Here is a 10,759-nt window from a genome sequence, read left to right as displayed (position 1 = left end):
ATGTGAAGTAACTCTCCAGATTATCGGTACCATTTGACAAAGAACCATGATAACTCATTTGTATTACTCTGCCAGGCTTAGTATAGCATGGGGAAAGACGTTAAGTACAAAACACATACTTCTTGATGGATGACTAGTTGGGAAATAGAGCCAGATACATGATCTTCCACATTTTCCCTAATAATAACACAACTGCATCTAAACAGGAACACTGGGACATGTCCCAGGGATCCAAAATCCAAAAGAAATGTACAGGCTTTGCTTTACTGTGCTTTGTAGATACTGAGTTTTTTACAAATTGAAGGACTGTAGCAACCCTGCATCGAGCAAGTCTATCAAGCACCATTTCCCAACAGCATTTGCTCACCTTGTGTCTCTGTCCCATTTTGGTAATCCTAGAAGTATTTCAAACTTTATTACATTTGTTATGGTGATCTTCGATCAGTGATCTTTGATGTTGCTATTGTAATTATTTAGGGGTGCCACAAACTACACACACGAGACTGCAAATTTAACCAATAAATGTGTGTGTTCTGGCGGCTACAATGACTGGCCGTTACCCCATCTCTCTTCCTCTCCTCAGGCCTCCCTAGAGACACAACAATATTCAAATTAGGCCAATTAATAACCCCTACAATGCCTTCTAAATGTTCAAGTAGAGGGAAGAGTCTCACATCTTTCACTTTAAACCAAAAGCTAGAAATGAACAAGTGAAGAAAGCACATCCAAAGCTCAGAGCGGCCCAAAGCTAGGCCTCTTGCACCATACAGTCACGCTGTGAATGCAAAGGAAAAGTTCTTGAAGGAAGTTAAAGATGCTACACCAGTGAATACCAATGCTAAAGTGAAGCAGCCTTATTGCCGATATGGAGAAAGTTTTAATGGTCTGAATAGCAGATCAAACCAGCCACGACATTCCCTTAAGCCAAAGCCTAATCCAGAGCAAGGCCCCAATTCTTCAATTCTTTGGCGGCTGAAAGAGGCGAGGAAGCAGGAAAAAAAAAAGCTGGAAGCTAACAGGTTGGTTTATGAGGTTTACGGAAAAGCAGCTATCTCCATAACAAAGTTTAAGGTGAAGCAGTAAGTAATGTTGCAAATTATCCAGAAGATCTAGCTAAGATGATTAGTGAAGGTGGCTACATTCAATGGAGACAAAACAGCCTTGTATTGGAAGAACATGCCATCTGGGGCTTCCATAGCTAGAGAGAAGTCAATGCCTGGCTTCAGAGGGCAGGGCCGTGAGCTGGTGACTACATTGAAGCCAGTGCTCATTTACCATTCCGAAAATGCTAGGGTCCTTAACAATTATGCTAAATGTACTTTGCCTGTGGAACAACAAAGCCTGGCTAACAATATATCTGTTTACTGAGTATTTTAAGCCCACTGTCTAGACCTACTACTCAGAAAGACTCCTTTTAAAATATTACTGCTCACTGACAATGTATCTGGTCACCCAAGAGCTCTGATGGCGATGTACAATGGATTAATGTGTTAATGTCTGCTAACACATCCATTATGGGTCAAGAAGTAATTTAGACTTTCAAGTCTTACTTTTTAAGAAATACATTTTGTATCTGCCATAGATAAGAGACTACTTTGATGGATCTGGACAAAGGAAATTGAAAACCTTCTGGAAAGAATTCACCATTCTAAGTGCCATTAAGAACATTTGTGATTCATGTAAACAGGTCAAAATATCAACATTAACAGGAGTTTTGGAAAAAGTTGATTCCAACCCTCATGCATGACTTTGAGGAGTTCAGTGGAGGAAATAACTGCAGATGTGGTGGAAACAACAAGACACCTAGCATTAGAAGTGGTGCCTGAGGGGTGACTGAACTGCTGCAATTTCATGATAAAACTTTAATGGATGAGGAGTTGCTTCTTATGCAAAGAAAGTAATCTACTCCTGGTGTGAAAACGTGAAAGGCAACAAAGGATTTAGAGTATTTCATAAACTTAGTTAATGAAGCAGTGACAGGGTCTGACAGGACTGACTCCAATTCTGAAAGTAGTTCTGTGGGTAAAATGCTATCAAACAGTATCACACATTACAGAGAAATCGTTCGTGAAAGGAAGTCAATCATCAAGCTTCGTTATCTTATTTTTAAGAAATTGCCACATCCACCAATCTTCAGCAGCCCCCTCCCTGAACAGTTAGTAGCCATCAACACTGAGTCAAGACCCTCCCGCAGCAAAAAGATTATGACTCGCTGAAAGAACTTTTTATCAATAAAGTATTTTTTATATTTTTATTGATTTCAGAGAGGAAGGGAGAGAGAAACATCAATGATGAGAGAGAATCATTGGTTGGCTGCCTCCTGCACACCCGCTACTAGGGATCAAGCCTCAAACCCGGGCATGTGCCTTTGACTGGAATCAAAACTGGGACCCTTCAGTCCTTAGTCTGACGCTCTATCCATTGAGCCAAACCAGCGAGGGCAATAAAGTACTTTTTAGGTAAGGTGTGCACATTGATTTTAGACATACTACTACTGAACACTTAACAGACTACAGTAGTGTAAATGCACTGGGAAACGAAGTTCATGTGACTTGCTTTATTGCAATAGTCACTTATTGCTGTCGTCTGGAGTGGAACCCACAATATATCTGAGGTATGTCTTGTAGAGAGATTAGATGCTAGGCCATGGGAGAGAGGCAATGGGACAAGGGACCCGGGGGGGGGGGGGCACATGTGGTAAGAATGTATTATTGCTGCCTGGGTGGCGTGGCTCAGTGGTTGAGTGTCAACCTATGAACCAGGAGGTCATGGTTTGATTCCCAGTCAGGGCACAAGCCTGGGTTGTGGGCTCAATCCCCAGTGGGAGGGCCTGCAGGAGGCAGCCAATCAATGTTTCTCTTTCATTATTGATGTTTCTATCTCTCCCTCTCCAAAATCAATAAAAAAAATTTTTTTTAAATGGATTATTGCTACTAACAGCATACCAAAAACTCTGAATAAGAAAGGGAGAGAAGCTTGACCATAGGAGACCTGAGCTGACAGGGGAAATAGCTCAAGTCCCATCTGCTAACAAACATGGAAATGTTCACAGTAAGAAAACTTTAAGGAGGGGGAGCTGCAGAGGCCAGTCAGTAGAGGCCTGCTGTGGTCAACAGGACAAAGGACAGCTGGGACCTGCTCTCTTAAAGGGCAGAATGATTCCTGAAGGGTGGGACTGAGGAGTCTCAACGGGCAGCATCGATGTCATGCACACAGGGGTGGCAGGTCTTCACACAAACTTCTCCTAACCCTAAAGTCCTTGGAACATTTTCAGGTGAGGAAGCCAAAGTTCAAATGATTCAGAGTCTGATCAAACAGCACATCAAGGTGTATTTTTAATAGAGGGAGGGCCAGAATTCTACATCTGGTCAGACCCAGGGTCCAAAGAAATTCTGGGCTGATGCAGGGAAACTCACATATCAGAAAATAGAAACTGGCCAGCTCCCAAGGCCAGCTTCAAAGGCTGCCTAAGGATCTCCTTACCTGATCTGAGTCCAGTGTCACACGAAGTCCCAGTTTAGTCATTCCATCTTCCTTCAGGAGCTTCAGGTGGGGACAGAGAGCAAGGCAAAAAGCCTTGGCGATGTGCTCGGTCAGCCGGCTATGATCTGCTGGATCACTTAGGCAACTGTGCTGGTCGTCATTTTCTAGGAAAAACACCTGTTCCCCAAACGAAAGAGACTTAACCTTATGCCCAGGAGATGTGGGAAGAAACAAGTACATCAGCTCACTGCGTGAGCACCCAGATCCGTGGAGATGTGCAAAAAGACCTGACAGGGTACCTCAAAGTCCCTGGGACAAAAGTGGGGCACTAACATCTTACATCCAAGAAACAATCTCAGTCTCTAAATCTACAAAATGGTAGCAGCAACCTGCCCATTTCTCTGGAAGCCATAGTCAGGGTCATCCTGGTACATTCTTCTCAAAACCTATATGTGGACGATTTTCTTAGGAACTGATCTTAGGATCTAAGAGAATGGCTCCTATAGCTTTTGTGACCCAAACCCTTCATATTACAGATTACTTATAGAAGGGAGGTGATTCACCCAAGTGTACGTAAGTATTTAGAGACAGAGACAGGGGTAAGCCCAGAATCCAGGTCTTCTGTCTCTGACACAGAGCTTTCGCCACCATACTAGTGTAGCTTCGCCTTTGCTGAGGCCAGAGCTATGCCAGTGTGCACGCACTGGGCACAGGGAGAACATAGCAAATTTGGAACCGAGAGACCTGAGTCCTAGTCACATGGAGGAAGGTGATGAACAAGTCCTTTGGCTTCTGAATGCCCAATCTGGCTTTATAAAATGGAAAGCACCTGTCCTCTCTAGTTACTATAAAAAATGATATATTAGCAAAATATGTTTATCTATACCAACCCCTAGCCTAGTGCTCAATAAGCTTATACTAAGAATACTCAGAGGAGTCAGCTCTGAAGCCCTGTGACGATGCACAGGTGAGAGTGCCAGCATGGAATGGGGAAAGAGCTCTGGCATGGGAGTCAGGAGGCCCTGACCTCTGCTCAGTAACTAGCACCAGGCAGGTCAGTCTCACAGCCTTTCAGAGCCTTTCTCATTATGCAAATTAATGGGTCGCCACCGTGCCTCACTAGGTTACTAGGGATCAAAAAGGAGGAAACGGAGGTCAAACTATTTTATAAGCAATAAGAGTTTTATGTTCCAGTGTCTGAACTGCTCAAAATATGTCAAAGGAATAATCATAAAGCAAGCAGCTAAGACCACTGAGCTGTGTATGAAAACGCTCGACTTGGTATGAAGGACACATCACTTGGAACAACAGCTCAAGAACTGCAGAACCAGACTCTAGTCTCTGCTATCAGGAACCAGCTATGTGAACTTGGGTAAGGCACTTGGCCTCTCCTGCCTCGGTTACCTTGTGTGTAAAAGAGAAAAGCTAGAAATCACAGGACTTTAAAAAAATTACTTCTAAAGTTGCAAGGGATATTAGAGATCTTTAACTTAATAGTGTATTTTATAGATAAGTATAAATAAGGTTCAAAACAAATTGGGAGACCTAGCACCCATCTGTTTATTCTCAGAGAATAAACTCTGATTTGTCTGAGATGCACACACAGGGTCTCTGCCCTGCTCCTCTTGCCCCAGGTCAGCCTCTAATACAGCTTTCGAGTTCAGGGACAACACAGTGGGAAAGAGCTTAGGAACTGCCCAGATCTGGGTTTGAATCAGGACTCTGACATTACTTATTTGCCATGTAAGCTTGGACAAGCTACTCAGTCTCCAAACTTTAGCTTTCTTTTGTTCTTTTTAAATTATAGTTGACACACTAGTTTTCTATTGATGAAATGAGTTAATTCTTAAAGACCATGTTATCTAAGATAGTTTGACTGGGAGTGCAGCCTAACTAGCCCAGCTTTCTGAATCATAGAGCAAAGATGGTGTGTACCACTCAGAGATGCAGCCTTCGTGAATTCCAATGCAAACAAACCCTAACAGCTGTGCACAGGCAGGAGCAGACATCAGTGCTGCGGCCTGCACTTGGTGGCATTTCTTACTGGTGAGCTAAGACAGACCAGTGGGAACTGCAGTATAGAAGACAGACTTTTTTTTTTCTTATCCTCCAGAATCAGGCCAGAATGTGTCTCTGGACCTAGCAAAAGTTGTGCTCAAAGCGGGTCAAGAATGCCAAGTTTTATTTCCTTACCTCTGTCCATCTGATGACTTTTCCATTTGCTTTATACTCTGACCCATGGAATATCTTCACACTTGTTATAGACTCCATTAACTTCCCATCTATGGGACTGATGACACTAAAATAGAGGCAAAGAAAAGAGATGGAAGCAACTCTGGAAGTCAGAAGAGCCACTTCTCTTATCAAATCTTGACACCGGGCACCTTGCCAAACACATCTGATCAACATATCATAGCAAGAAGCCACTACACAAACATGTATGAATAGAGTGCTCATGGGAAGGGCTCACTAAAATAATTCAAAGAACACACATACAAAGGACTCATGATTCCAGGAGCTGGTTATTTTAATACGAAGAACTGTTTACTCAAACCTGCTCTCTTCCTGCAGTATTCCTTCCTTCAGTGAATGCACAGCCGCCCGCCCCTCAATTTTGCTCTCCCCTCTGCTCTGTCACAGCACTCTGCTCCTGACTATATTACACCCATCAAGTTATACTCACCATACATTTTGTGTATCCGTCTTACAAATGAACTTCTGAAGGGGAGGAATATGATATACTCACCTTTGTGTGCTATATTCTCAGTTCGGACACAGTACTTGGAACATAGGAGTTTAATAAATGTTTCTTGATTAAAAGAATTATTTAACCGAGTATATTCATTATGACAGTGCTGATGTGAACTGGTGAACAAGTATCTGTTTTATTTATCACAACAAATTCCCTTTGGTGCTAAATTATCATTCCTAGATTCCTGAATAGAAAGGCCCACTTTTTGTAGTCATTTCCTCTCCAAAATATAACAAGTACAAATAACTGGAGATACACACTCATTGGTGATAAGGTTTATCAATGGAATCACAAAGATTCCAAACTCTTCCTAACAATTTTCAAACCTGTTTATGTTTTTCAACCTCTACGTATGTAAGATGAAATTTAACTTAAACTTCAATATCAGGGATTCACTTCATTCACTTGATTATTTAAACAATGTTAAGTTTAATTGCTAATTCATCAGAAAGAACACTCTTAGTTGATGAGTACTCTTTTGAGAGAGGGTACCCAGACAGAGGGACAAGCTGGAAAATGTTCCATTTGTACAAACTAAACTCCCGAGTTCCAGAGTCTCCGTGACTAGTTCTTGTCCTGTTTCCTAAGATGCTGCCAATGGCACTTGTTGTAGAAAGAGGCCACCTGCTTGTTTTTAGTTACCAATATGTATGGCATCAGATTTTCAGATGATCAATTTTTTGGTCCTAATAATCATGTTCATTTCCAACTGTAGTGGAGAATTAAACAAACTGATTTTGAAATTAAATTTGCCAGTGAAGTACAGGAAGATAAAGGGTTATTTGTAAAACAGTCAAATGCACTCAACGATTTAGAAATTGCTTCTTTCTGTTCAGTAAGTTTTTGTGCCATGCTGTAAATGCCCTCTATCTACCTTTGGGTCTGCTATTCCCGCCGACTGGAATGCCTCCTCTACCAGAGCTATGTGGCAAATACCCACTCATCCTACCAGATTCAGCTAGAGCAGCAGCTATTTCTCTATGGAGTCGTTCTTGAATGCTGACCTACCACCTCTGCCAAGCTTCCGCTTTCCTTTTTTTTAATCTTCACTGCATCCTACAGTGTTTTCTATGAGCATTTTCCATACTTCGATGCACTTATAACTATTTCAAAACGAGACTGAGCCACTTATCAGCTGGAACCACGTGTAATTCATTTTTGTATCTCCACACGTGGAATTATTATTGCCTAAAGGATGGATGGGTGGATGGATAGACAGTGGATGGGAGAAAGATTAATAACAATGAGGTATAATATACTAATTTATTCAATCCATTTTTAAAGTACCTGCTAGGTACCAGACAGTGCTTTTGGTGCTGGTAATATACTGGTAGCAGTAAATAAACCAGACAAAAGTCCCTGTCCTCATGGAGCTTACATCCCAGGGACAATAAGTAAAAATTTTTGTCTGTTAGAAACTTATAAGTGCTCTTAGAACTATTCTGCACAGAAGGGGGATAGGAATTGGGGGGTGGGAGGGAAGAAATGTGTACGACAGAGCTATTATTTAGATAGGTTGGCCACAGAAGGCCTTACCGAGAAAGTTACCTACATTTTAGAAAATTCTGAAGGCAGTGAGGGAGTGACTCAGGTGGCTACCCAGGGGCAAAGTATAAGCTGAGAGAACAGCAAGTGCCAGGACAGAAGTATAGTTGCCGTGTCCCCACAAGAAGGCAGGTGTTGCTTCTGAGAAGTAAGAGTGGGGCAGAGGGACGCAGATTGTGTAAGGCCTTAGAGGTCGCAAAGACTTTGGTTTTGACCCTGAATGATAATGGAAGTCAGTGGTAGGTTTTGAGCAGAGGAGCAACACTGTAGAATTAGAAACAGATTAGGCTGGGAAGAGGGAACAGGCTAAGACTAGAAACAAAGAAACCAATTAGGAGGCTACTGCAATAATGCAGACCAAACAATGGTGGCCTGAACTGGGATGATGGCGGTTTAGGTAGGAAGAAGCAGTAATAAGAGTCTATGATGTATTCGGAAGTAAAGCTAACAGCATTTACAGTTAGATTAGGTATAGGGCCTGAGATACAGGCGACTCCAAGGTTTGGGCCTGAACCTTCCGAACAAGAGCTGCCCTGACTGGGACAGAGGACGGCACCTGCAGCCCAGGAGGCGATCATCGCCTGCCACTCCCTCGCTTCGTGGAGGCAGTTATAGTCTCTTGGTGCTTCCTTACTCCCCTGTGATACTGGAATAACACCAGTTCTATCAAATTAAACAATATTAGTAAAAGTGCTCTGCAAACCATACAAGGCTTAGGCATTACTATTATCTCAATAACTTGAAATTGTTTTGTAAAACAGTCAGTTTCCTCCCTTCAAAAATATGCACAGAAACTCCTTCAGAAATGAAGCCAAGAAGCCAGGAATTTAAAATTCTATGTGGTGTCTACCAAAGCAGTCTCTCAGGCAGGGCTTCCAGGGAAGTTATAACACATCAGTGCAGACAGACCAGAGCCCAGCAGTAACTACATGCCTCAAGGGGGGAGTTTGCTGCCTTTACCCCTTGTTGACGTTCTTGTCGTCATCCACCCACTGGATGTGGATGTGCTCCTGGGGGTCCTCGGCGTCTGCCTTGCCACAGGTGATGGTGAAGTCCTTCATCTCTCGCAGCGCCTGCCTCAAGGCATCCATGTTCTCTGCAGTGATCTGGACCATGACGCCATCTGTGAATCAGCACAAGACAATACCGATGAAAACAATGAAAAGCCAGGGAGAGGGGCAGTGAGAAACGGACCTGGAACCTAGCAAACCCCTCTAAATTAAATGTAAAACTTTGCTCTCTAGAGCGGACAGACACAAGCAGGTGTTGTGCTCTGAGCTGAGCTCTTCCTTACTGAAAGTGCTATGAGGAGCGAGTGCCGAGATGGGTTCTGTTTAAAACACTTGCCTGTTGATTTCACTTCAGACAGAACAGAGTTTCTCCTTATCCCAAATGATTGCAACATTCCTGTGGGTAACAGGGACTGAACTTCATCCACAAGTTTACAGATTTGCGCCCAATGATATATTTAAACTTAGACTATGTCCCCTTATCCCAAAGCTCTGAAAGGCCATCTCTTAAATAACTAGTGCCATTTCATACACATTTATTCCCTTCCAACCCCCCTTCTGTGCAGTGTAGTTCTAAGACCACTGTCCCGCAGTATCTCTACCACGTACTTCCTTCTTTGGAGAACTAACCACTATTATGACAGTTTTAAGTAGCTGAAGAGTGAGATGCTACTGAATAAATAATGAGTCCAGAACTCTATGGCAAAAATGTCAAAGCTTCCTTTAGTATCCTTTGCTTTTCAGTTGTACAAATAGGAATGAACTACTGTATGTGCAGTAAGTAACTCATTCTTTACCTTCCACAATACTGGACTTGGCAAGATAGCCTGAAGAGGATTTCAGAGCGCCACTGAACACAAAGAAACTGGCACCAGTCACTAAAACAACAAAAGAAATCGTTTAGTAAAGATAGACCCTGAGATTGAGAGACGGAGAACAATAATAAAATATTTAGTCATTGGGAACTCCAACCACCATCATCATCCAGAAGACAAGAAACACCAACTCTATACACCATAATATACAAGTAACCAATAATTCTGATGCTTATGACAGGCTGGGAATGAGATTTTAAGACACACGCTCCCACCCAGCCAGTGTGACTCAGTAGTTGAGTGTCGACCTATGAACCAGGAGCTCCTGGTTCAATTCCCCATCAGGGCACATGCCTGGGTTACGAGCTCAATCCCCAGTGTGGGGCGTGCAGGAGACAGCCAGTCAGTGATTCTCTCTCATCACTGATGTTTCTATCTCTCTCTCCCTCTTCCTTCCTCTCTGAAATCAATAAAAATATATATATATATTTTAAAAATATACACGCTCCCATTTTGTTTTGTTCTTCCTATAATTGAGAACCAAAGAATTTTACAGGCAGAGGAATCTTAGTGGTCAAGTCCTGGGCTTGGACTGAAGCCTGTTTTTCTAAATAAAATTATATTGGAACACAGCCATGTCGATTCGTATACACATTGTCTATGGCAGTTTTTGAAATATGATGTCACAGAGTAGTTGACAACAAAGACTGCAGGCCTGCAAAGCCTAAAATATACAGAAAAAGTCTTCTGACCCCTGATCTAAATTCACTGGTTTCTAGGTGTGTGTTTAGGTCAAATATATTTTGAATATTGAGATATGGTTGCCAACTATTTTATTTATGAAGTGGAGCCATTAAAAACACAAGCACCTATTTGAAAGACAAACACCTGATACCACTGACTCTTCATAAAAGAAAGGATATTTAATACATTTAGGTTTATGAAAACTTCTCTACACTCCATTTCTCCACATCTTAAATTGTACTGAGCTGTTCCAGCTCCCTACTCACTGGCCCCTAGTATTTCTTTTTTTTAAAATATATTTTAGTGATTTTTTACAGAGAAGAAAGGAGAGGGATAGAGAGCCAGAAACATTGATGAGAGAGAAACATCGATTCAGCTGCCTCCTGCACACTCCCTACTGGGATGTGCCC

The 10,759-nt window shown here is 42.3% G+C and overlaps 1 protein-coding gene across 3 annotated transcripts in view; it reads right to left on the bottom strand.

Moving 5' to 3' along the window:
• Positions 1 to 10,759, bottom strand: part of ZFYVE9 (zinc finger FYVE-type containing 9) — a gene marked incomplete at its 3' end in the record, with an annotated part of 130,264 nt that overhangs the window by 918 nt on the left and 118,587 nt on the right. For all 3 annotated transcript variants that reach the window (XM_079777030.1, XM_079777029.1, XM_079777031.1), the window contains 4 exons: positions 9,588 to 9,668; positions 8,741 to 8,903; positions 5,677 to 5,782; positions 3,484 to 3,660 (listed from right to left, as the gene is read on the bottom strand). In XM_079777030.1, coding sequence (XP_079633156.1) covers positions 3,484 to 3,660; positions 5,677 to 5,782; positions 8,741 to 8,903; positions 9,588 to 9,668 — 527 coding nt within the window. The remainder of the gene's footprint in view (positions 1 to 3,483; positions 3,661 to 5,676; positions 5,783 to 8,740; positions 8,904 to 9,587; positions 9,669 to 10,759) is intronic.

The sequence above is a fragment of the Cnephaeus nilssonii genome (assembly GCF_951640355.1).
Source record: "Cnephaeus nilssonii genome assembly, chromosome: 7".
Classification (NCBI taxonomy): domain Eukaryota; kingdom Metazoa; phylum Chordata; class Mammalia; order Chiroptera; family Vespertilionidae; genus Cnephaeus; species Cnephaeus nilssonii.
The sequence above is the reverse complement of the archived record's forward strand: the minus strand, read 5'-3'. Positions and strand labels throughout refer to the sequence as shown.